The following is a 26,770-nucleotide window of genomic DNA, read 5'->3' as shown; positions in this document are numbered from 1 at the left end:
AATAATAAAATAGAGAAATTCGAACAGTATTACCACAATTGGTCAAAATAAAACCAAAATATCTCTATATTTAAGGCTAAAATACTCGATTCTTTTATGGCCTAGTTTCGACATAAAAGGGCATCTGATCTTGGGCCATGACCATGTTAAAGCCCATTTAATATAGGCCTAAAAATTGAAAGTATCCGTTCTAGTAAGCCCATTATACACCTCCCCTCCACTCCTCCAAATCAAATTCCAATCCCTCACAGTCGAAACGAACTGTGTTCCCTTCTGTTAGCGCTATGGCTTCCAGATTGCGTTTCTTCGAAAGGCTACCAAAGCTTCTAAAGCTGAACTCTTCTTTTTCTTCTTCTTCTTCTTCTTCTTCTCAATCGATTCGTAGATTCCGTTTTCTGCTTCTAGGAACTTCGAGACCTCTCACTCTTTCCGAGAAGACCGCTCATCGGTTTCCTGCTTCTAGAACCTTCTCTTCCAATCTCGTCCAAGATTCTCAAGGCCCCGCCGCCATTGATTACAGGTACGTTGGTTTTTATGCTGGAATTTTTTTTTCTCTGTTTGGCTCCCGAGAAACTAGTGAAAGCAAACAAGAAAATAGAAGTTCGATTTTTGTTGTTCTGTTTTATGTTGCTTTTGTTTTTTGGGAAATGGATGATTATCAGTTTGACTAAAGATAAATGCTTGTTGTTTGCTCTAGTCTAATCAGTGCTAATTATAAATAATGAAAAAAAAAATTAGAGCTTGCAAATTTAATTCCTTTTATTTCTTTAATTTTCTCGGATACCAAACGGAGGCTTAGGGTTTATGACTGAATGGTTTAGCTCCTTTTTTTTTTAAGAAACGAGTAACTTTCAATTCGACTTTGCTAAATACATTTTGGTTATTTTAAAGTCTGAAAAATACTGACAAACAATTCATAATTTAAAGCTTACAATTTGAATTTTATTTATTTATTAAAATTATAGGAAACTAAACAGATGGTTAGGGCTTGTGATTGACTGCTTTAGGATTTAGCTTCTTTTTTTGGAATAAATTGGTTTATTGGAAATGGGTGAAAGTGAATTTGCTAATGATTGATGTCAATATAGTTCTGTACTGCAGGAGGATGAGTTTCACACGCTAGCCAATTCCACAATACATCACTTCCTAGAGAAACTCGAGGTAATTTTTGGCCTTGAGTTGTTGTATATTATGATTTATGTGTGTTTCTGTTTGCAAATCTTGCAATGTTTGGCTATTTCGAATTTGTAAGTTGGTTTTCCATATACCCATTTTAGAATGGGAGCTTAGAATTATCATGCCTTGATATTTGAAATGGATTTATGTTTGACTGGCAACATTCAATTGTGTGTTGGTGTGGAGATTTTGTTATTGAGATATGCACAAGTTTTTATGATTTGTCTAATGCTAATCATTTATGATGGATATAGTATACGGCGTTATAGTTTTATTTTTGGTAGGTTATTTTAGAACAATAACAATCAAGCTTTAGTCCCAAAATTTTGAATCGGTTGTAGATCTTCAAATAATCTAGACTGGCTACATGTTTTCATCATTTTATTTTATTCAAAGTCATACTATTTGTTACCTCCTTAATCAACATATCATTTTTTACTACTTTTTCTAATGTTAGTTTAGGTCTTCTTCTACCTTTTTTCATTCGCTCGACTTGAATCAATTCACCCCTTCCTCACTTGTGTATTAATTGCTCTCCTTTGCACATATGACATAACCGTACCATCTCAAGCAATTATCCCTCGTCTTTTCACTAATAGGAGTTAGTGAGTCACTCATGTCTTTGAGTGAATTTCATCACTTGGAATCCTTTCTTTCCTTGTAAAAATAAAAAAATAAAAAATAAAACCCCTTTCTTTCCTTGTATTTACACTTATTAATCCTAGCATCATTTCAGCTATAACATTTAGTATCATAGAGCATATAAGGTCTTGTAAAATTTTCTTTTTAACTTAGTAGGTATTCTACAATCACACAATACTCTTGATGTTCTTCTCTACTTCATCCATTCTGCTCTTTGCCTATGATTAACATGTTTTTCAATCTTTCCCTTTTATGAATGATTGATCTAAGATATTGAAAGCTCTCGCACATGGGTATATTCTGACCATCAAGTCTTAAAACCTCTTCATCTTTCTTTCTACTTTTACTAAATTTACATCCCGTTGACTTTGTTTTTAGTCTTAACTGAAACCTTTAAATTCTAAAGCATATCTCTAAATTTCTAACTTGAGTCACTTGACATTTACTAATTTGTCTGTTATCATATATTATTCAATAATTTTTAAGTCCTTCATGACAACAAGCACTCTCAACCTTGTGGGTTTTAAACTTTTAATTGTCTTGGCATCTCTTGACAATCATGTCTTACAACCCCTTCATCTCTTTCTACTTTTACTGAACTTATATTCCAATCTATGTTTCAATCCTATTTAGGTGAAGGCCTTTAAACTCTAAATTGGATGTTAACTAATATAAAATAACTAATTTTGTGTGTCGGTTATTTTATGTTCCTTCATGACTATGGGCATTCTCAACCATATTGGTTTTTAGTGTCTTTGGTATCTCTGAACATAAGTCTTACAACCCCTTTAGCTTTCTTTTTATTTTGATTATACTTACATTCTATGTACTCTGTTTTAGTCCTACTTAGCTGGATGCCTTTAAACTCCAAAGTATCTTTCCAAATTTCTAACTTAACTTTAACTAATTTTCAGTATGTTTATATTATACAATAATGATTTTTTTTTCTCTTCATGACAATGGGCATTCTCAACTTTGTTGGTTTTATGTTGTCTTTGGTGCGACAGGAATACGGTGATAATGTTGAAATCGATGGCTTTGATGTAGACTATGGGGTGAGAATGATTGATTCATTTTTTCACATAGGTTATTCTTTTAAAGGGTATTGTAATTGTTTTGACATATTTTGGGTGTGCATTTGGCAGAATGAGGTGTTGACCTTAAAACTTGGTGATCTGGGTACCTATGTTTTGAACAAACAAACACCAAATAGACAGCTTTGGCTATCTTCCCCAGTGAGGTATGATTTATGATTCATTCTTCTGGTGTGGGGTTTTTTTTTTTATTTTTTTTTTTTTATTTTTTTTTATTTATTTTAAATATGTATATATATATATTTAATTTTTTATTTATCTATTTGTAAGTATTTATGATCCATTCTTCCTGGACTTAGTGTTTTCCTTATTTTTAAAATGTTGGACTTGGAGCATGGCTGGTTTTGTCAAATTAATCCTTATAATCAGTATGCTAACACTGTATGCTTATGTCCTTGAAGCTGAGTGTGTTGGATAAAATACTGTTATCATATCCAAATATCTGCTAAAGTAATAAACAGATGTAAATTAAAACAGTCTTGAGTTATTTAATGTCTACCAAAATAAGTTTTTAAGGATTGTTTGAAAAGATTCAGCTCAACTCTGTCGAATGAAACTGATACAATATCCTTTAGAGAATTAGACACAAATGACTTTCAGATTATTTTATTGTATTCTGAATGTACTTACTGGAAAATGATCAGTATTTCACTTATGTTGACATGCTGTTAAAAATGATTTGGATGTATTAAAATTCACCAAAATCCTTTTTTTCTTTTTTTCTTTTAAAAAAACTTTTAATCAAGCCATATAGATTTCCATCATGTCATAAATCAATAGATGTTTCTGGGCTTATCACCACTGAAACTAATATGTGGTGATCTTTTATACTTAAATTCATGTTTCTGTTGATTTATTGTCAAACGCTCGATCTACAAATAAGTAGAAATTTGTGGTTTCTCCTAGGGCCTCGTTGAATATTAAGTGCTTGACAAGAAAAACATGCTTGTTGGAATCAACACCAAGCAGGGATCGAAAGCTTAGAAATGAACCCCAACCCTTATTAACATGGGTGAAAGTCCAATTATTAAATTATAAAAATAACCTCGACTCTAGGAAATTGAATAAGATGCTAATAGCCTAAGTGGCTAATAAGACCTAAAATAAAATACAATGGACTAATAGCTAATGAGCTCTAGCTCAATTGGCATTTGTAGATCTCCTCCCTTCATAAGTTCTAGTGGGAGAGGATGAGCTTTAGCTCACATGGGCATATGACTTATGTGATTTTCTCTGAGTTTATATTTCCTAACAGACCTTGAAATTTATATGGTGTGAATCATTTATATATAAACTATAAAGTAGTGGTGTGTGGTCAAGTATTTTTTTTCTGCAATCTCTGAAGGATGCAGCTGGGAAGATTTGAATCTTTGGGTTTTATGACCAAGAAAGATTGTTGGTAGTGTCAGAATCAAGGCGTCAAAAAGAGTTTTTATTTTTCTTTCTTCTCTCTTCTCATTTAGAGTTAGATTAGACTCATCTTTGATGGAGGGAGGTTTTAAGAGCCCCTACAACCCCCCCACCCCCCCCCCCCCCCCCCAAAAAAAAAAAAAGAGGAAAAAGAAAAACTGTTTCCTAATCCCACCTGAGCCAACTGAATTGGTTTGAATTCTGCATTGAGCTTGTCCTCCTGGTGGGCATGGGTGCTTCCAAAACTTTTGTCTATCTAGAAGAGTGGTAGTTGTTAAGAGTAGAATGTACTTTCCATGATAGAGATCCCATTTGATGGGGACATTTGTTCCTCTTTGCGCCCTAAAAATATGACTCCTAACCAATCTTATGATTATGAAAGGAAGAGTGACAGGAGGGTGTGTACATCAGCTGGACACATCTTTGATGTCTAAATATTATATCTCTAAGATATAGATGTGTTTCCATATATTTGGGCAAGTTGTTCTACTTTCAGAGAAACATACACACACAGAGGCATGCTGTAATCAGTCCTAGGATGCATCTGGACATTGTTAGCCCTTCATCTGTCTCTCGCATGAAAAGATGATTTTTGCCTTCATCCTTGCGTATACTTTTGTGGCCATGTCTTAGATGCAGAACAAATTTGACACCTGATGTTCCTGTGATTCCATCTGATATGGGTGTTGACTTTTCTTCCATTTTGGAGGCTTTCTGGGCATTCCAGTGTTTTCATTGTATCGATCAATGGGGGCATGACTTATGATTTACATGGCTTTAGTGCAGAGAATAATATCAATGAGATGTGGATGTGGGTCTGACCCAAAAATATTCTTGATTCATAGTGCTTTATGATTTGAAACATGCTTAATCTTAGATTCTATGTCTCCAATCTTTGTCTAAGGTATTTGCGTCATTAAGGTTTTCATATGGCAATACTTAAATCACATTCTTTTAACAGTTTTTCTTGAATTCTTTGTTGCTGATCTGAAAGATTGTGTTTTTCATGATGGCAATATTTAAGCACATTTCTTTCTACTGGTTTTCTTGAATTCTTTGTAGCTGATCTGAAAGATTGTATTTTTCATGCAGTGGTCCATCCAGGTTTGATTGGGATCGGAATGCTCAAACTTGGGTCTATAGGCGGACGAAAGCGGATTTGCTGAAAATTTTAGAAAGTGAGTTGGAGCAACTATGTGGTGAGCCCATTAATCTTTCTTAAAATATGGCAAAAGCTGTGATAAAAGAGTTCCTTTTGGGAAATTTTGTTTCAGTGCTGACATTTTCTTGGGTTCGGCTGTTTGCCTCTCTTGGCCTATATATTGGTTTTCCATTGATAAATTTGTATGGTTATACCTTTTTACATGAAAAATATAAATTTGTTGTAGTTATATGGATTTCACTTGTGGCCCTTTGTGTACTTAGAAGCGTGAGCACCTTCTTATGTAGAGGAAAAAATTAAAATAATGGACAAAATAAAGCTTCTGTTTCTGTTGGAAATCTACGCTGCCAGATACATTTTTTAGTAGTTGCCTAGTGATTTCCTTCCTCGTAAATGAATAGTTCTGAGCTTTGATCATAAGTGTAGGATGTGGAATTTGAGGTGAGATGGGAAATTTATACAAAGATGAAATTATTAATTCTGAGACTGTAATGCTTGATGATTGTTTGTTGATTGGACAAATAGCCCTAAAGAACAGTAAATCATAAATACTGCTATTGGAACGATGTTGCAGATGTAACGACACTTCCGTTGTATGTGTATTTTTATATTTGGTCATTCAATAAGCATGGAATTATCAGCTAAGTCAAAAGAGAAGGTTTACTGCATTCGTTTTTGAAGATTTAGACTCATAATTATAATGAGAGTGATATTTACACAACTCAATCCAATTTTGTTTGATTAAATTCCAAACTTCATTGTAACCACAATACTTATTAAAAAGAATTAATTGCTAACCTATGCGATGCATAGGAAAATTTTGAATGTATTGTTTCACGAATTTCTTCCCAATGATTATTGAAATATGTTTGCAGCATTTTCATAGTGATCAAACATCTTCTTTTCTATTTCAGCACTTTTGCTGTATCCAAATAGAGAATAACACTAAAAAATTATTAAACCCATCCCAAAGCCTATAATTCTCAAAGTTAAAAGAGTCCTAAATTTTGTTTAATTCCATTAGCTGCTTAAGTTAATAAGGACATTGGTATGAATAAAAAAATGAATGGCGTCCGTGTCTATTTAATTATCAACCATACAATGATATAGCAATTAAGGTGATTTATAAATTTCAAACAGTTTGTTTTGTATTTTTTTTTTTTTTTGAGATATATACCTGATAGAATGACTTTTATTTATAAGTAAAAACTATATACAAAAGTAAAGACTTGGGCACATTGCCCCGGCTAGTTTGTTAGCCATACAAATTAGGAAGAAAAAACATACAAGGCTTCCCTCTGAACCAACAAAACAACAGCCCTTTTGCATTTGCTTGAGTGGCCGAGAGCAGCTGATATGTCACTAGCAATGCTAGAGCTACATCCAAAATGACTTTAGGTTGTGTTTGAACTTTCTCAAAGTATGCTTTGTTTCTTGCATTCCAAATTGCCCAAGTCGTTTTGGCCCACAGTTCCAACTCCTTTGTTTTGTAGCACGTAATTTATTGTAATTAGTAAAATTCTTAAGATTCAATAGAAAGTAGGAACACATTGATATCACTTTAGTTATTAAAAAAAAGTCTCAAATGATGACAATTATAAAACAAAATTCTTCTCAATGAGTTTATAATCAAACATATTTATCGTAGGAGCAAGCATATATGATGTCTTGGAAATAAAATTGATAGCCTTCTTCATGGGCATACAAGGCCCCAGATTTTTGGCTTTTACATGTTGCCAAAAAAATAAAAATTCTTAAAGAATATTGCAGAGACAAATCATTATGACCTTTTGCAATTCAAAATCACTTGAAAATATATTATATATATATATATATATATATATAAAAAATGTAATTTAAAAAAAAAACTTAAAATTATACATAGACATATTGGATATTGTACTTCCATGCGGATATCTAACAATTTCACTAATACAAATCTGCCAAAAAAAAAAAAGAAAAAAAAAAAGAAGCAAGACAAAGTGTTATCATACAACCACAATTGGATTGAAGGATAGTCAAAATTAGCATGTTGTGTCCCAAGAGTCAAGATATCACATAATCATTTGGTATCTAAGAATTGTATAAATATTGGACTAATAGATGCATTCGTATCAATCTTTGTCAAAAAAATATAAAGTATCTGGAATATGCATTATGCAGCAGAAAAATGTAGTTATAATACATTTGAATTCACCAACAATTATCATTTGAATAATTGCATTGACTTTTTAGTTTTTATTTATTTACATCATGTACAATATGCATAGATGTCTAAAAATATGGTAGGGGAGTAAATCAAAAACTAAAATGGGACGATGAAGCTCATTTGACAATCCCAACTCTTTTTTACAAATCAAATATAGCAGCAAATTAAAAGGAAGCAAATTGCGTGATGCTGATCTTGCCTATTTATCCATCTTTGGGTGTTTAGAACTTTTCTCTACACCTACACATCAATCATTATGATTAACCTATCACTGATTGTAATTGGTAAAAGATCTAACAACCCAAGAGGATTTAACCATATGCCAAAAGAGTAACTTTGGTTCCACCCACGGGCAGCTTTACATTGTTTAACCCAATTGTAGTGTTTTTTTTTTTTTTTTTTTAATATCCTAGAACTTTTTTAGAACACAGGCTAATCCAATAAGTTTTTCATATAAATTTAACCCAACATGAGATCAAAACTCTAATAGTGCTTGCAAATCAAGAGGCACAAAACCAAAGTCTTTTAAGTTTAATTTATAAAACCAAAATCAGCAAAATTAAATCTCAATACAAACCATGACAGAGCAAACAATAACAAAAGTAAATCTCAACATACATGTAGTATTTAGAAATGAGTTCAAGGCTTACATATGAAGGTTTGGAATATATGTTCCTTCCATGCCATTGCACACCACAGCTACCTTCTTCAAAAATTGTCAAAAATTAGGCTTAAAACCTGATGAAAAACTCCTTAGTCTATAAATTCAAATATATAGTTGCCCCAAAAATCAATTGGAGGGAAAAGAATTGCACACACACACACACACACACACAAATAGGGCAGATGTGCATTTTTTTGAAGCTGATAACTCATAATTAGACTTTGCTTTACAATTTGGGCAATAGTAATCTACATTCTCCAGATCCTTTAAACCATACACAAGTCAGTGAGTAAACACATATATGACAAGAACAGAAATTAACATCACAATTCATAAATCAAGTATATTAAGCACACCTTGAAAAGCATGCTGGAAATATTCTCACACTACATGCACCCAAACATTACAACCATCACAACACACCTGATCAACATCTCTAAATTCATTGAATTGTTTTTTAAAAGGAAAAAGAATAGGAAAAATTATAAACCTAATTCAAATTTGCAGGTAATCTCACCCAATTACCAAAAAAAAAATGGTCTAATATTGAGGCTGGGAAGGAGAATCTAAAAATTAGAAGAACAAAGACAGAGATTGAAATTCCACTATGCTCCAAATATTTTATGTTAGAAATTTTCAATCAATGCAAACAAATAAAGAGAGGAATAAACTACAAATTTTTTACTAATATATTGTTATGGCAAAGTTCTGAGAAATAGTTTGGTACAAATCAGTTGACGAATGAAACAAAATCACTCACTATCTCTAAAAAATCATAATTTTTCAACCAACACAAACAAACCCACATTGCTGCTTTTATAGAACTTGACGTACGAAACAGAAAATTGGTTTACAAAAAGTTATTTTAAACAGTGTGCAATGCAGATTTATGAGATATTTTATCAAACACACATCATGCATTATTGTTGCAACCATTCCTTGCATATAATGTGATCAAAGAACTACATTGCTATCAGAAGAAATTTCAACAATAATAGAATACCATAATACCTCTAAAACATAGTCAAATAACAATTTCAACCATAACTGACCCTAATCAAGAGTATAGTTGAAACAAACAACACAATAGTTACAGTTCCAAAGCCACACACACACACACACACAAAAAGCACCATTTCCCATTCTCTCAAAGAAAAAAAATACAACGTTTTGAACTCTTGGGTAGCACATAAACCAAAAGTCACCTCTTTTCATGTTTTAATAAAACAAATCGTCACCAGACACATAAATCTATAATATAAAGAGCTAGAATTTCCCAATTCAATATAATTGAAGAAAGAAAACCCTAGATTTGAAGTGCAACCGTAGGTCAACCTTGTAGGCCGCCAAGAATTCTAGCTTCTTCATCATTGTACTAGGTTCCTTTCCTTGGTTTGTCAGATGGAGAGTAAGGTGAGCTTTGAGAGGTAAAGATGATGGGTCAATCATTTCCCAATGTATCCAATCGGCTCTTCCTTCTTTCTCATCCTAAGCTTTGGGTTTTGATTTTGGATTTTTGGGGGAAGGAGAAGGTTTTGATTTTTGGAGAGAAAGAGGGTTTTTGAGGAGGGAGAGGAATGGTTGTATATGTTGCCCATGGTTTTGATTAGAATTTAGGTTTTTGTATTATCGGGTTTTAGAAGAAAAAAATCAAAATTTATGTTTTTTTTAATAAAAAAAATAAATAATGCTGACGTGAAAAATTGTGAGAATTTCAGAGGTTTCAATTATATATATATATATATATATAGATTATTGTAACCAAAATATTATTTTAAAGTAATTTAACCAACAAATTGCTTTGCATGACATATGTATTAGAAGTGTCTATGGGTCGACTCAAGTTGAGGCTCAAGTTGTTACTCAACCATACAATGTTGGGTGGAGGGAAAAGAGGAACTTGCTATTGATCAAGTAGAAAGGGCCGACTGATAGTGGACGGTTGGATGTGATTGGAAATAATTATGATTGATGAGGAGATCTCCAGATTTCACCCAATTTGAACGGTGATTTCTAAATCACAACTAGATTTGGGCATAGGTTTTTAAATCTCTTGTAACCTTTTGTTGGATCTGGAGCTCCTCTTTGCTATCTTGGGATGGGTCAGATTGGACTTGTCAATTTCTTAGTTCATGGTTAGGGCAGCAAGATAATCAATTTATTCTTCGTGAAGTTCTTATAGCATGTTAGCATAGAATTTTTACCATACCAAACACAATGGCACCATCACAGAGATTCACGAATTTTAACACTCACGCCGTCAGCTCCATTTCTAGTCGTAGTGTAAGGTTGAGTAATATAATTATGCCTCTTGGCCTATACATATAAACCTAATATTTCTAAAAATAAAAAAACATTACTAAAATCATTTGGCATACTAATATAGTACGCAATGATATATAATATGGGCATGACTATGAGAGAACCTGTGCTTAACCAGCGTTACAACTTACGACACAGAGTTGCAGACAGAAGTCCAAAGTCCAAAGCCACACGTTACGACCACTCCTTAAACAGCAAGACAAGTTCGGCCACACATGAAATAAGCATGGAAACCACACGTTATGACCATTAAATGGGTTACATAGTTGGTTCAATGTTGGTGCGGATAATGGCCACTAAATTTAAGGGCAGCCACGTAATGATACAGCCGTTAGCCACACACTTTCAGAGGTCCCCCCTAGCCCCCATAGGTAGGTGTATAGGTTACTTTTTTTGTTTTTTTTTTTTTTTGTTTTTGAGAAACGTATAGGCTACTTCTTGTCCTGAAGATCGTCCATGATAGTTTTTTTTGGTCACTTGCCATTTTACGATTGGTAAAAAAACACTTCCGCCATTCATCACTTGCTATTTCTGTGATTGATTCAGGTCTACATGTTCACCCATTTCAGGCATCTCTCTCTGGCTAAAAGCCTAGCTACCAAGTTCTGACTTAGGCCAAAAAAAAAAAAAAAGTTGAGATTTAGGCCAAACCATACAAAAAAGGGAACATATAAATACCTTACTTTAAACAAAAAATTCCTGTGCTGTGGGCTATTATTAGAGGAAATGTCTCACACCATTTCCATTTGAATCTTTTCAAGACTTTAAAAATATACCCTTTTTTTGGGGGTGATTTTATTTCAAACATAAAAATTATTTCCCAACCTCGCTCCTTGGTTATGCTTGATTAAAATTACAGGAGATTCCAATTGAATTACAAACTCTTAGAAAGTATTTGCAGTGTTAATGATACGACATCGATTAGCTTAAACAGCGAGAATTTAGGACTTGTAATAATAAGAAAATAGAGAAATTAGAACAGTAATCGTCAAAATAAAACCAAAATGTCTCTCACTCTATATATTTAAGACTAAAATACAAATTAACTAATGGTAATACTAATATTGTTGTTACTTGGAATAGAAGGGGCTCAATTTCAATTGCAAAATCTACCACAAACTATACTACCTCTAATCCAATCCGAACGTTAAAGAGAACTAAAGGAATCCAAATTAACGGTTCCAGATTCTTTCCTCGGTTCGCACAAATCTCGCTGATGTAATCTCTTGGGCGACTCCATGATCGCCAAAGAAGATGCCGAACGGGAATGAACCTGAGCCAACCGGCCCGGTTCGATTCTCCGGTCCTTCAAAGGCCTACACGAGTCAATACAAGTCGCCTCCCGTGGAGATGATGCACGGCCGAGATCGTCCTGTTATATACACAAGAAATTAATCCTAGCCCTTGATAGATTGAGAACAAAAAAATGTGATATGAAAAAAAAAAATTAATACCATAGAGTATAAAAGATCTGAAGCATTCTCATGCATTCGCTTTAGTTTCAAAGAAGAGAAAACTGTCACCGTCACCGACTCTTCTTCGTTGCTGCTCGAAGAAGACATTGTTGGCGAAGGTGACTCATCACCATGAACGTGATCATCGTCTTCTAATTCTTCTTCTTCTTCTTCGTTGTTATGGTTTCCTCGAACGCAGGTTTCGCAGACGGAAAAGGTGTGGCCGAGCTTGGCACCCGAGGCTTTCCAGGGAGTCTGGGACTGGCATGTGTTGCAGAGAAGGGTCCTGGAGTGGCGAGCCACGAGGAAGTTGGCGCCGTGGACCTTGGCGTCGCAGTCCCAGCACAGGCTTGCCTGGTCCGACTCGCAGTAGGTCCGAGCCTGTATCTTACAAAGCTCGCACGTCTTCATCCCTTCCTTCCTTGGTTCTTTCTTTGAACTTTCCTTATTGTTTTCTTGGAATTTTCTTTCTCTCTCTGGGATGAGAATTGAGAAGAAAAGGAAGAAGACAAGCTTAAAAAGAGTAAGCTGCTTTGTCTATTATAGAAAAATACTTTATAAATCTTGAAATTACCTTCCTCGCCTCCACCCTATTTTGTCAAGTTTTTGTTTTTACTTTTTGGATTAATTTTGAATTTTATCCTTTTATATTTTAAAATTTTGAAATTCAATCCTGACCTTAATAACAATGTAAGTTACACATGCCACCTTGTGATATATCCTTAATTTTTTTTAGAAGATTATCCTTAAAATATTGAGTTATCATATGTTTTATTATGTTACTTAGTAATATATGTCATAATTCAACATATTGTAAAGAAATGTGACATATCTTTTTTTTTTTTTTTGGCTAAAATACAAATTTCATTTAAAGCTAAGTAACACCATTAGTTACCGGGCATGCTTTGTTTCCATACAACCCAGCAGCGTTCTCATCTAAAATGTTTCTAATGTTCACATGCGGACAATCAAAGGAAAAAAATTCAAGCACTTGATTAGTGCTCATTCTGGCAAGCATATCTTCCCACCAATTGGCTTGACAATAGCAATGCTAAATTGAATTTGATGAAACCGCCGCACTTGCTGCTCGCAGTCATCCAAAATGGGTGAGATAACATTATTGTGGTAGTTTGGATTGAGAAAGCATTCCACGACAGCTTTAGCATCAAGTTCAACTACAAGAGATGGAACATTTAAGTCACAGCATAATATAAGCCCCTCCCTAAGCCCCCATAATTCAGCTACAAAACTGGCAGATATTCCTATACGCTTTGAAAATCTAGCAATCCATTTGCAATTCTCATCCCTCAACACTCCACCACAACCTGCCAAACCTAGATTTCCTTTTGCAGCCCCATCCATGTTATGTTTAACCCATCCTCCTGGCGGTCTCTCCCATCTAACCCTCTTTATGATGGAGTGTGTTAGTCCTCTAGGAGATGAAGCGCAAAAAAAAAAAAAAAAAAAAAAAAAAAAGAAAAAAAAAAAAAACCTGCACCGCTTGATTCACTATCTCCATGGCCAGCTTTGGATTTGGATTCTTCTTATCAAAGACATAACTATTTCTACCTTTCCATATATTCCATATAGCAAAGGAAAATATCGTTTTCCATGGAATATGACCACCAACATGATTATTCCTTGAATTCGCATTGTTGTTCAGCCAATCTGCAAATTTAGTAGCCAAAAATCATGGTTTGAAGACTGCACTCCTAGCTGCCTCCATATAGTCTTAGCTTAAGCATAATCCTTTAGAGCATGCAATACTGTTTCAGCTTCTTGATGACAAATGGGGCAGTAATCCATTAATCATTCCCCTTTGCATAAGGCAAGTCTTCACATCGATGCTCTCATGAGCACATTGCCATAAGAAAGTTTTAATACGTGGCAATGTCATCAACTTCCAAATCCAGCTAGCAAAGAAAACGACATTCGTATCAATCCCTATGGCAAGTTTATAAGCACTCTTTAAGTCAAAGTCCCTTCTAGGATTATTCATCCATGCAAGCTTATCACTTCCCCTTCCTATTAAGGGCATCAAGGTTGCTTGGAGCATTAATTTGATTTCTAGTGGAAAAACAAATGGCATACGATCCCAGTCCCATCTTGTGTCAAGTATTACATCTTTCACTTCCCAACTAGGAGCTTCTCTAGGTAGGGGGCCTTGAATGAGCTGCCGAAGAGGACCTAACTTTGTCCAATTACCATACCAAAAATTCAGCTTCCTATCCCTTCCCACCATCCATTTACTACCTTTGGTAAAGACCTTCCTGCCTTTTTTAATGGCTACCCAAACATGAGAGCAAGGAAGCCTATTAGCATTAGGAGTATTTACACTTCTGTTATGGCAATACTTGGCTCTTAAAACTTTAGCCCAAGGTGCTTCTTTTTAAGTGTTTAATCTCCAATTCAACTTTGCAAGAAGGGAAATATTTCTTCCCTTTACCGTTGTTGAAGACCAAAATTTCACAAGAAAGTCCATTCTATGAATAGTAAGGAAAGACCATGGGCCTTAACAAAAAAATGTCCAATTCATGAAGTTAAGAAGGACCATGAAGGCCCAAAGTTCCAAAAAGAAGGAAAAAAAAGAAAGAAATAATAATAATAATAATAAAGAAAAAAGAAGAGGATCTCGGTCAGGTTAGAGGACGTGCAGCAAGGATCCCAGTCAGAGGACATGCAGTAAGGATCTCAGTCAAGCCAGAGGACATGTACCAAGAAGAATCAACATCAAGACCCTATGTATGTTTAGATTTCCAGCAAAAAAGCCATTAAAAATCCAAGCAAAACCAGGTATTTTCTTTGTAACCCATGGTCCAAGCTCGTGGGATCCCGAGTGGATAGTAAGGGAGGAATGGTTTGGTTGATAGGGAAGTGATTTCTGGTGAAATGAAGATCCCAAAGTTTTCCCTTGGTTCATATATTTGCTTGGAATGCATGAACTAATGGAAATCTCAGTTCCCCCATGTGCATGACACTTTCCCACAATTTCCTCTCAATTGTCATTTTCAACTAAAGTTGTCATCTGGTACATTGTCCAACCCACCCACTCCTTTGACTTACCAAGAAAGAATCTTCCATTTGTAAATAAAGCCAAATGCCCTTTTTGAGTTATAATTGCCTAAATAAGCTAAACATCTGCCCAATGCACATTTTCAGGCTCTAGAAGACATGGTTTTACCCAACAGACCAGGGGCGTCCTCGCCCAGGGTACATTGTGCAGCCCACCCATTCCTTTGACTTTCCAAGAAAGAATCTTCCATTTGTAAATAAAGCCAAATGCTCCTTTTGAGTTATAATTGCCTAAATAAGCTAAACATCTGCCCAATGCACATTTTTAGGCTCTAGAAGACATGGTTTTACCCAACAGACCGGGGGCGTCCTCGCCTAGGGTACCGGACCAGGTCTGCTATAAAAAGAACACTAAGGCATGTCAAAAGGGGGGATTGGAAAGGGAGAAAAAAAGGATTCAGAGGGATAGTTCAGAGGTTCAAAAGATATATTCTTAGAGTTTTAATAGCCCAGCAAGGAAGAGAAAGAAAGAAACAAAATAAGAAAGCCAAGGTGGAGGAATTTGTCCCATATCCTTGAGTTCATTCAAAATATCACTTAGCCTTCAAAGAAACATATGCCAAAACATACACACATCAGATAGCACTCTCTCTCACAAAAATCCTCTTCACCTAACTATCTTGGAAGACAATACCCAAGCAAAGCCACTTGGACTTGAGTTCCAAATCCCACAAGTCTTGTGCAAAAGCACTAAGTCTGTGAGAATTGTGGCTAAGATCCTCGTAGCTGAATTATTCTCATGAAATTCATTTACATTTATGTATATGTATTAAAATTTATATCCTAATCTAAGAAACTAACAATTATTTGAAGATATGTGTATTGTATAATGTGTTTTTATGCAGGAACTATAGAGGTAAAGGGAAATGACAAAACTCTATTGCATAATAAGCATGGAGAAAGATTGTATAGTTCAGAGAATCAACATTCTGGGTTCTTACAGGCCTAGTAACCTTGGGAATCACGACATCACGCCCGAGGTACCACGATATTACGCTTGGGGTACCAAATGAATGAATTTTTTAAATGTTCACACAATAAAAAATAAGCCTCAAATACTCTATTTCAATCTCCTTCTCATTGTAAATATTATGAATACTTATTTTACTTATTTCATAAGAGTAAATGGTCATTTTATGACACTAAAAAACTTATAATGGTATTTATTGCTTAGGAGGAATCATATTTTTGCCTTGAGGATATTTATGTGACTTGCACACAACTTGGTTCATAATCAGCCCCTATTTAGTTGCAGTGAACTAAACTTAGTTCACCAAACAACAAGTAAAGGGCCCAAGATCCTTGTTTCTACTTGGGCCTGGGTACTGTCCAAAAAAGGACCATCACAACCGTTTGCAGCCTAAGACCACGTTCATCCTTAGCTCTCATCACCTTTTGCCACCCAATCCAATGAACCTTCTTGGCTGTCTTCGAGGAACCCCAAAGGAAATTTCAATTAACCCGATCTAATCCATCAAGAATTTTCCCTGGAAGATGAGCACATTGCATCATGTAGGATGGGATAGTTGCTATGGAAGCATGAATGAGCACAGCTCGGCCAACCAAAGACAACAAATTTGCCTTCCAACCCACAAGCTTTTGTTTAACCCTTTCCAACATGAAATTGTAGTCTTGGGAGGAGGTGCCTGAATCTTTAATAGGGATCCCTAGATATTTGACAAGATTCAGAGTGGAGGTAAAGCCAAGTATGTCACAGATAGATTCTCTACTATCCCTATCAACATTTGGTGAGAAGTAAACCCTTGAATTGGATTCACTGATAGTTTGGCCCGATAAACATAAAAAATCATCAAGCACATCCCTAATGGCTAAACAATTGACATAATCCGCTTTGGCAAAGAGAACAAGATTGTCTGTAAAGAAAAGATAGGAGAAGGCTGGTCCGTTCTAAGAGGCCTTAACTGGTTGCCATACCTTCCTCATACATTTCTTCTCAATAAGCTGCCTAAGATAGTCCATACAAATAATGAACAAGTATGGAAATAGCGGATCTCCTTGCCTTATTCCCCTCAAGGGGTATATCGACTTTAAGGCATCTCCATTAACCAGAATAGACGTTGTGACCGTCGAAATACAACTCATAATAATTTCAATAAGATCCACCAGAAGATTGATTCTAATAAGCATATCCTTGATGAAACTTCATTCAAGCTTGTCATAAGCTTTCTTCAAATCAATCTTCAAAGCCATATACCCAACTCTTCCTCTTTTCTTGCTAATAGAGTGAATGATTTCTTGGGCTATAATTGCATTATTTATCCCCTTCCTTCTTGGAACAAAGGCTACCTAGTGCAAAGATATAAGCTTATCCAAATACGGTCTCAATTTATTGACTATGATCTTCGTGATAATCTTGTAGACTAAGTTGCATAAGCTTATAGGCCTATAGTTACCCAAAGTCTCAAGGCCTTGGATCTTAGGAATAAGAGCAATATGAGTCTTATTCAAATAGCTTGGAACCTTCCTTTTTGCAAAGGCCCTCTTCACCTCTTCCATTACTGAGTTACCAACAACCAACCAAAATCTTTGAAAGAAACCGACATGCAATCCATCTGGACCTAGAGCTTTGTAAGCTTTTAGTGACCACAGGCCTACTTTTATCTCTTCCTCTATCACAACCCCACTAATACTCGTCATTTCATCTTCCAATAACCTGACTTGCCACTGACAAATTGACAGATATGATCTGGAGGCACTAGGTAGAGAGGTTGTATAAACTTTGTTAAATCCATCATGAATAAACTCCTTGATTGTATTTTCTTCATACAGCCACTCCCCCATTGCATCTTTGATTGTTGAAATCTTATTCTATTTTCTTCTAACTAGAGTGGAGACATGGTAGAAGGCGGTATTGCGGTTACCTTGAATAAGACAATTTACTTGGGATTTTAATGCCCGAAATTCCTCTTCTTGCCTCAAAATCGTGTTGACCTCCTCTAGCAATTGTTTTTCAAGATTGAGTAGGAACATTGAAGGCTTGACACAAACTGCCCTTTGTATGCCGTTCAGTCTAGCCTTTATATTCTTTTTCTTAGAGAAGATATTTCCAAAATGTATCTTATTCCAAGCCGAAGCCTTCTTTGTAAAGTTATCTATGGCCTCCTCAAGATCAATAGGCATTCTCCACGCTTGCGACATGACCTTAGGAAAAGTAGGATCTGTCAACCAGCAGGTTTGAAACTTGAAAAGTCTATTTCTCCCTATGTGCCCTGTTGGGAGCATATTAAGCATTACCTGGCAATGATCTAATGGCATCTTGTTAGATGAACTACCTTAGCATCCGGGTATAAAAGGCACCAACTTGCATTTACAAGAAACCTGTCTATCATTTCTCGAATAAGAGCTTGTAATTCCCTTTTGTTAGTCCAAGTAAAGCGAGGACCAGAAAAAACAATATGAATCATGTCACAATTATCTAGAAACTCTTTAAATAATAAGGATCTATTTACACCGATTGCCCACCCCCATATTTATCCTCATCTAAAAGAGGCTCATTGAAATCACCCACTACTACCCAAGGCATATTATGAAGCTCCATAACTTTATTTAAATTTTCCCATAATATGTGCCTTTCGGCAGTCCTAGGGCTAGCATAAACTGCAGTAAATAACCAGCTAGAGTTAGAATTCATTACCTTAACAATAGCATGAATTTCTTGCTCAGTACTAGATAAAGTAGAAGCCTCCACCCTATTTGACTTCCACAACATCCAAAGACCATCGGCGTAACCAATGGTATTTGTATGAGCTGCCCCATCAAAAGGAAGCCTGCTTGATATCTCTCTAGCTTTATCACCCCCAATTCTGGTTTCCATCAACACTAAAATTTCCGAATCATGGTTATGAACCAACTCTCTAACATGACTTTGAAATGAGGGCTTCAAAACGCCCCTACAATTCCATATTATGATATTCATTAGGAAATGGTGTTGAGGAATCGGACATTCATCAAAAGGTAGCAGGGATTTCACCTCCTCCCTCAAATTTCATCTGATCCGCTTCAGCATCTCCTTCGTCTGCCCCTCTCCTAGACACATTGTTATGTTGTGTTGCAGCACTCCCATATCCATTTCTTAGGATGACCCATGAACAATGAACACCACAGTTGGATGAAAGACATGTATCAGCTTCGTAGCATGCTTGTTCCCCATATGAAAAGTTGAAATTGGTTGCTCTTCCAACATGCGTCATTCTGACAAACTCTCCATTGGGTTAACTTCGCATAGTACTGACATTGGCAAGATTTGAGGTAGTGTTTCCCAAATAAGCTGACCCTCCTCCTTCGGTGATGGTGTGTCCACCAAAAACTCCCACCACGGATTCCTCGCCTTTGTTCACGCTGGATCCAATCCTCCCTCCTTTGCACTCCTCTCTGTCAACGGAAATATATTTTTCCACGCCTTCCAAAGCTTGTTGTTGAACCAACCCATCACATGAGTTGGATTCACACGAATCTCCACTAGCACAATGTCTGGTATCTCCACTATGATCCATTCCATGTTTATAGCCCATTTCTGCCCATGACACACTTTAGAACTGAAACTTAGCAAGAGCTCTCGGGTTTGAGCTTCCTTCAACTCCTTTGATTATTCATCTTGGTTTGGCTGAACATTGCTTGGCTGGACTCTACTTGGTTAAATATGCAAGGAGTGAAGGATTTGGGTGTTAGAATGATTTTGAGATAATGAAGAAAGGGTATTATCTCTTTCGGCGTTAGATGAGGCTTCTAATAAGACCCTTGCGCATGCAATTGCCTTTTTACCCTTGACTAAGGTACTATTTTTGTGTTGTCTTTTACTTCATTCTCTATCAGCCCGTGGGTCCACTTGCATTATCTTTGTGGTTGCATGGTTCCTAGATGATGCACCTTGAGCTTGTTGAGAGCTAACCTGCTTCACACTTTGAATAGAGCTCTCTATTTTGGCCTCCAAACTACTTTTAAGGGATGTGCTTTTCCTTTTAGCCTCCCTACTCGGCCCATTAGCTAAGTTTTGTTTCCTAACAACCAGCTTAAGTTTTGCCTCATGTTTTGTCTACCTTTGCTCCTTTCTTAGCCGACTGTTGTCTAATACAGTGAGGGCCCTTCCACTCTTTTGATTTTTTTGTCACATTCCTCTTATGCATCACAATAATCCAAGGACCATACAGCCTTTCCTGAGCCTCTTCATGTGCATTACCATGCACAACACTGCTGGGCCCCTTACTTGCATTAGTCCTGGCAGTTGCATGCTCTTCACATGATTGAGGTGATCAGGCTCCAACATCCCTTATGTTCACCACATCCACCTCTCTTGGCACTGGATCTGGTCGAACCATGAACGGACATCCTTCCTTCCGATGACCCATTCTGCTATAAGAAAAACATAATTTTTGTATTCCTTCGTAGCATATTGGTTTTTCAAATTTACCAATCAAGATTGCTATCACCAATGGCTTATGCACATCAACCTGAACACACAACCTTGCGAACCTGCCTCTTACTTCATTTGCAATGTGGGTATCAACCCTTAAAACATTCCCAATAGCTTTACCTATTTGCAATAATGCTTCAGAGTTATAGTATTCTATCGGTAACTCATTGAACCTAATCCATACAACCATTGATGTAACATTTGCTGATGCGGGACGAAAATTTGGCTCCCATGGTCTAATGGAGAGAAAGTGCTCTCCAATGAACCAAGGTCCTTTCTTCAATTTAGCTTCATAGTCATCCCTCAAGTAAAATCGAGTCAGGAAAAACCCATGCCCCAAATCAACACAATCCAACCTCCCAGCAGGTTTCCACATGGATAGGAGTCTATTGTGCAAAAAGCTTAAAGTCACCGACTTGCCATAGACCTTCACTATGAGAGCTCTTGTCCATGGGGTTTGAATTTGCTTCTTAAACCCTCTAGAAAATCTAATCGCAACAAGCCCTTCACAAAGATTTTCCACCTCCTCATCAGACTCTTCATCATCCTCCATGGTTTCTCCGAAGCTAAAAGCTTGAGTATATGCACTTGGTATATCCCCAATAAGCCTGTCCTTGAAAGACCCTAACTCATTCCATATGCCTTGGCCTTGATTCGGAGATGAAGAACCAGAGCCTTGCCTTTCATTGTAGTCTGCATGCCTAACATCTTTAAATTTTTTATTACTTTGTACCAGTTCCTCTTGTTCTTCCCTTGAGAGAGCGAGAGGATTCATTCGTACTTTGTTTTCTTTTTCCAGTGCGTCTAAGAAATGTGACATATCATGTGATATATATCATTAAGTTTCAAAATTTTTCTAGAAAAATATAAAAAAGAAAAAAGAACTGTTTGTGTATAGTATGAGTATAATACATTTATATATTTAAGTTTAGCAATAAAAATCCGAAAACATTAATCATATTACAGTCATATAGAAAATTCTCAACAATTTATTGTGAAATAATCTACTTAATAAAAAAAATTATTTCAATAATCATGATTAAATCAACAATAATACTAATTTTTTGTCTGTAAGATAATAATCGAATTACGTATCAAATAATGTTCTACTTATTCATAAATCCAAAATAAACAATTTTAACTAAATAAAAACAATGTAATAAACTTGTTCACCTCTTTGTTACTTGTCTATTTTAGTTTATCCTACTTACTACTTTTCTCTTGAATATATTAATTTTACTTTTAAAAAAAAATTCTTTTACTATTCATCCCATAATGATATTTTGATGAAGATAAAAGAGGTTTAAGGGTGAAAAATAATATAAGAGAGACTTAGGGAGGAAGTATAAAAGAGAAAGATATATTAAATCGGGAGAAAGACAGCTGGTAGCATGAGGTTGGCAATTTTTGACTACTACTATAGGCCTCTAGTAAGTTAAAGCTTATCACTTTATCTTCTTGAATTGTTATCTTTTAGGCTTTGTAAAGTGAGTTATCTCTTATTTACGACAACAATTTTTTACCATTCAAATGCATTTTTAATTGATCGATTATAATGTAGGTGCAACTAACGTAAACTATACTTTCATTTTTTTTTTTTTTTTAAATGTGATTACCTTTGTACATTTGGAAAGTGAACTAGAAACGCGAGTTTATTTATAACTTATGGATGTACGAGTATTTTACGCGTATGTTAATGTTACGCGTAAAAACTAACTATGAGTTACTCCCATATTAAGTTTGTGTTACTAAATATTTACCTCCTTGTGGTTTGCTATACATGCATGTTTTCTTCTAGTTTGCTTTTAAGGAAAATTTTTTTACACACTTCATATACACTTTCTTTTGAAATTGTATTTTTAAAACATGATTTTGGTCCATGTGGTAGAGTGTGTGTAATACAGTATTAGTTAGTGCGTGACTATCATTACTTTTTTTTGATAGGCTATTTTTTCTCTAATTTAATGCAATTCAATGATGGAGCAAGTAACAATATCACAAAGAGAGAAAAAGAACATTCTACTCTCTCTCTCTCTCTCAAAATTCTTGTTTCAATCCTCATTTGGATTTATGTATATTTATGAAACGGAAGCTTTTAAGGTAAAATTCTTTTTATTTAAACAAGTATTGTTGGCAATTTCCACATGATTAAATTCCTTTAATATTAGCGAGAATAGTTTAAGCTTCAAAACACATAGAAGGTGTGGGTTCCAGTTAGCTCAACTGGTAAAGTCTCTGATGGTTGTATAAGAGATCTGGGGTTCAATCTCCGCCTACACCAAAAACTGATTGGTGTCTTGGTCTGATGATAAAGAGCTATCATCAGGAGCGGACGCCATAGATTGAAACTCTCTCAAAAAAAAAAAAAAAAAAACACATAGAAGGTAAATGTTACCGTATAAAAACATGGTAACTCTATATATGTTTTGTGAGCATAATACAAGAGTGATATCTTTCATTTACTCGATGTAATTTTAAATCTCATCATTCAGATGTGTTGATTAGGTTCTTATTCCGCTTGACTCAAACCTTATGGTTTCGATGTTTTGCTATTCTCTTCTCTTTCTCTCTCTCTTTTTTTTTTTAATAAAGAAAATAGTTTTGCTATTTTAACTCTCAAACACAGTATATAATTTCCTAGTATTAATGGGGTGTTTTAGTGATACAAGCAGATTACATGGTCATTAAAATATGCATGAAATACAAGATAAAGCTCTTATAAATAAAAATAGAATTGATCAAAATGACAAAAAAGAAAAAGAAAAGAAAAAGAATTGATCAAAATGACATTACGAATTTATCTTGAATTCATTTAAAATTTAGTGTGTAAAATTATCATATATATATATATATAAACTATTCTAATGAAGTTATTTTTTTATTTTTTATTTTTTTTTGGTGACTTCTTTGAATGTTTAAAATAAAAATAACCCACTCTAAAAAAAAATAATAACAATAACCCAAAAAGAGCAAACTGATTTATATGGAAAGCAACGGAAATGATTCGAGGCTAGAATTGTAATTTGAAGTTGAATGGGAATGCTCCACATCTAGGTACTATGGTTCGGGACAATAGCTAGGTTGTGGTGTCCGGCATTGCCAGGTGTTGACTCGTTGAGGGAACAAGATTGTCTGTGATCTTATTTACACACCCCATTGGCCCACTGCTTCGGCTCTTGCTTCCTCTGGTTCAAGCAGGACATACATATATATATGATTCTGCTTCGGTGATGACGTTTGATCCACGTGGCATAGGATAGCGCTGAGATTCCGATTCGCTGAGCTGGTCTGATTTGATTTCGTTTGGTTATGTGGAGCTGAGTAAGGCCACGTGGACTCCTCATGATTTATGTATGACGCGCCGGGCCCCGCATTTTGTTTCCGCAATATATTTACACGTACACGACCCTTTTTTTATTTATTTTTATTACCGGACAATCGGACATGCATTACTCACGAACAATAACATGTTACGTTTACTTACCTAATTTTTACTTTAAAACAAAAAAAACAAAAATTTTCCTAATTATGCACAATAAGGAATAAAGACTAATGGAATTGATCAATTAATGCATTTCTTGGCTTCACGATTGTAAAAAAAAAAAATAATAATAATAATAAATAAATAAATAAATTATACATATCTGCTTGATCATGTAATTGTGACTTACTACCTTATATCGGCACAATTTTAGCTAAAAACTAATAAATTTAAAAATTGATCAAAATTAGTGAAAATTTATCAAACTCAAGAAGTATAATAGGTTTTGTTTTGATTTGAAATTTTTCTTCACTTTTTTTTATTCAAAAAAAGAAAAAAGAAAAGAAAAAACACTACATTCATCATCATCATCATTGCTATTATTAATAAATTGGACCAATCTTTTCATTTAACAAATTGAAATAGAATGCATAAACAAAATTAATGTAGTTGTTCTTGATGACCTGCATTCACAAGGGGTCTTCACTTTATAATATTTTCTTAAAGAAAAGCTAATTTAGGATGCATATATATATATATATATAATAGCAATTTTTAAAAATATTTAATTAAAGATTAGCTCTAGAGTTGCATTACTTGCGCTACAAGTAAAATTAAGATAACTTTGCTTGCTTTACAAATATATTGATTTATAAAGAGTTTGAGCCATAAAATCTCTAACATCCCCCTCAAATTTAAGGTGAAAACTTAAACTTGAAATATAAGACCGTAGAATGTGATCATATTGAAACACATGAAATTTATGTTGAGAGAAACAAATGATGATGGATGATGATAGTAATTGACACCAATTATCAAATAATGTGTTGACAAATGAAAGTGTCACAAGTGGCTAGAAAATGTGTTGAAAATTGGTAGTGACCTGTGAAGTCTGGACAACATTGCTGTTATTCAACATGTTGTTTGAGTGGCACATTTACCCTTAAGAGATGCATGAATGAATTGGTGACATTTAAGGAAACTTTTCATAGATTGTGTCTAATTTGTTTTTCAATGCTGGGTATTTTGGTTATTAAGGTGGTTTTCAAGAGGTGTTTTGGTGGTATTTTGTTCATTATAGAGGGTTGGATTTATTAAGTGAAGTCAAGTTTTTTAAGAGTTATTTGATGGTTAAGATATTCATTTGTTACCACTTTAAATGTGTAAGAAAAGTGTATTTACAATTTAACCCATTTGGCCTTGAACTTGAGTTTAAGCTAACCATAATTTACCTAATTGGGTTTTGGTTGGTTCAGTTGGTAAAATTTCTTGTTATTGAATAAAAAATTTAGGGTTTGAATTAGGTCTATACAAAAAATTAATTGGTATTTTAGCTTGATGATTGATGATGCCGAAAAAAAAACACCAGTGAGCTACACGATCCTCGCACACTCAAATTAGCACCTGCACAACAAAGGGAAGGAAAAACCTCGCGAAGAGCACCGGTGTGGTGCCGGCCAAATACCCTCCGAAGGTCAAGTCAGAAATATGCTCACAACTCTAGAGTGCTAGAGAGGGTAAAATTAAGCGTACCTCGATTTGTGAGGGTATTGGGACTTTTATAGTCGTCGAAAGTTGACCTTTTTTACTTGGAGTCGAAGTCTTTCCTTGTAGAAATCCTCTTGAGGAGTCCCAAACGTGATGGACAAGTTATATTCATTATAAAGAAGATCTCCATCGATGCACGCAGCTTCTAGAACCTTAATTGCGCTAGGACTCTAATTACCCCTAGAATCTAAGAGGTGTGCCGCAAGTATTCCCATATAGAGATTCTGTCTGACATGTGGCCAACAAATCCGTCCTTACCAAGTCTTGCACCTAATGGGCCCGTCCATCAACATTGCTTGGACCCGTCAGCTTATTTTTCTCCTCTTCAATGATAAAAAAAAATCATTACAGATATGCCGTTAGTTATAAAACTGTTATATCTATAAATATAAAAAAGAGCTACCTATAATTTGCTCTATGGGTTTTTTTTTTTTTTTTTCTTTTTGGGTGTGTGGAGAAAAAATGTAAATTGGTAGGCTGAACCTGAAAGTCTGGAACTTACATGTGCTCAAACTTTTTTGGGTCTAAGCGTGACTAAGATATCTTCAGTCAACAGAGAAGGCTTAAGTTTTTTGAGGTTCACAGATACCATAGCAGCCCAATGGTTAAGTGATGCAATATGATTAATATCCCGAACTCTCGAAGAAATAGAAAAAGGGCAGATGCATATAATGACCACTAAGTTTAGGGTGGTACGAATGGGTCTGGACGCGAAGGGTTTTGAGGCCCAAGGTGCAAGTAGTCCACTTTATTTGTCGCCTGAATCAATAAACGATTATTAAACATGACAGAGCGAGAAAACCCAAAGGGACCAGCCCATCTTAACTTGAACTAGAAAACTCAGCATGGGGAGTAGAAGATATGGGGATGGACCCAAACTGCAGGATTATGGGTCGAAGTGCTTTGTGTACGTGTAAAAGCAAAATCTCAAAAAATAAGACTAGAGAGGAGAGAAGCTATTATATCTGTGATTACATTAGCCATTTCGCCATTTCGCCAAAAAAAAAAAACTTTTACAAAAAACGTCGACAGCAGGGTTCGAACCTGCGCGGGCGAAGCCCAACAGATTTCAAGTCTGTCTCCTTAACCACTCGGACATATCGAC

At 35.2% G+C, this 26,770-nt stretch overlaps 3 protein-coding genes, 1 long non-coding RNA gene and 1 other non-coding gene across 5 annotated transcripts; 1 reads left to right on the top strand and 4 right to left on the bottom strand.

The window, feature by feature from the left end:
• Nucleotides 1-221: 221 nt before the first annotated feature.
• On the top strand, nt 222-5,822 carry LOC112012391 (frataxin, mitochondrial). Its single transcript, XM_024044788.2, has 5 exons — nt 222-520; nt 1,089-1,161; nt 2,826-2,873; nt 2,964-3,058; nt 5,415-5,822. The coding sequence occupies exons 1-5, from the start codon at nt 285-287 to the stop codon at nt 5,542-5,544; spliced, it is 582 nt and encodes a 193-aa protein (XP_023900556.1). The 5' UTR covers nt 222-284; the 3' UTR covers nt 5,545-5,822.
• An 840-nt stretch (nt 5,823-6,662) lies between these two features.
• On the bottom strand, nt 6,663-9,983 carry LOC136069210 (uncharacterized). The gene is made up of 3 exons (XR_010630450.1): nt 9,693-9,983; nt 8,344-8,399; nt 6,663-6,964 (listed from the first exon to the last, which is right to left on the bottom strand). It is a non-coding gene; the product is annotated as an uncharacterized LOC136069210 (long non-coding RNA).
• Nucleotides 9,984-11,826: 1,843 nt separating this feature from the next.
• LOC112035393 (zinc finger protein CONSTANS-LIKE 12) lies at nt 11,827-12,544 on the bottom strand. Its single transcript, XM_024068222.2, has 2 exons — nt 12,134-12,544; nt 11,827-12,051 (listed from the first exon to the last, which is right to left on the bottom strand). Exons 1-2 carry the CDS (start codon nt 12,542-12,544, stop codon nt 11,827-11,829), a joined length of 636 nt encoding a protein of 211 aa, XP_023923990.2.
• Nucleotides 12,545-20,475: 7,931 nt separating this feature from the next.
• On the bottom strand, nt 20,476-21,411 carry LOC112035390 (uncharacterized). Its single transcript, XM_024068221.2, has one exon. The coding sequence runs from the start codon at nt 21,409-21,411 to the stop codon at nt 20,476-20,478; it is 936 nt and encodes a 311-aa protein (XP_023923989.2).
• Nucleotides 21,412-26,688: 5,277 nt separating this feature from the next.
• Nucleotides 26,689-26,770, bottom strand: TRNAS-UGA (transfer RNA serine (anticodon UGA)). The gene has a single exon. It is a non-coding gene; the product is annotated as a tRNA-Ser (tRNA).

The sequence above is a fragment of the Quercus suber genome, unplaced genomic scaffold (genome assembly GCF_002906115.3).
Source record: "Quercus suber isolate HL8 unplaced genomic scaffold, Cork oak 2.0 scaffold_157, whole genome shotgun sequence".
Lineage (NCBI taxonomy): Eukaryota > Viridiplantae > Streptophyta > Magnoliopsida > Fagales > Fagaceae > Quercus > Quercus suber.
This window is presented reverse-complemented; position numbering and strand designations above follow the sequence as displayed.

Bases quoted from the DNA above. Each gene is read 5' to 3' on its own strand.
- LOC112012391 (XM_024044788.2), top strand. From the start codon at position 285: ATGGCTTCCAGATTGCGTTTCTTCGAAAGGCTACCAAAGCTTCTAAAG. The intron at 521-1,088 runs GTACGTTGGTTT...ATGTCAATATAG, and splicing joins CCCGCCGCCATTGATTACAG to TTCTGTACTGCAGGAGGATG. The intron at 3,059-5,414 runs GTATGATTTATG...TTTTTCATGCAG, and splicing joins TGGCTATCTTCCCCAGTGAG to TGGTCCATCCAGGTTTGATT.
- LOC112035393 (XM_024068222.2), bottom strand. From the start codon at position 12,544: ATGAAGACGTGCGAGCTTTGTAAGATACAGGCTCGGACCTACTGCGAG. The intron at 12,052-12,133 runs GTATTAATTTTT...TGTATATAACAG, and splicing joins CAGATCTTTTATACTCTATG to GACGATCTCGGCCGTGCATC.
- LOC112035390 (XM_024068221.2), bottom strand. From the start codon at position 21,411: ATGAATCCTCTCGCTCTCTCAAGGGAAGAACAAGAGGAACTGGTACAA.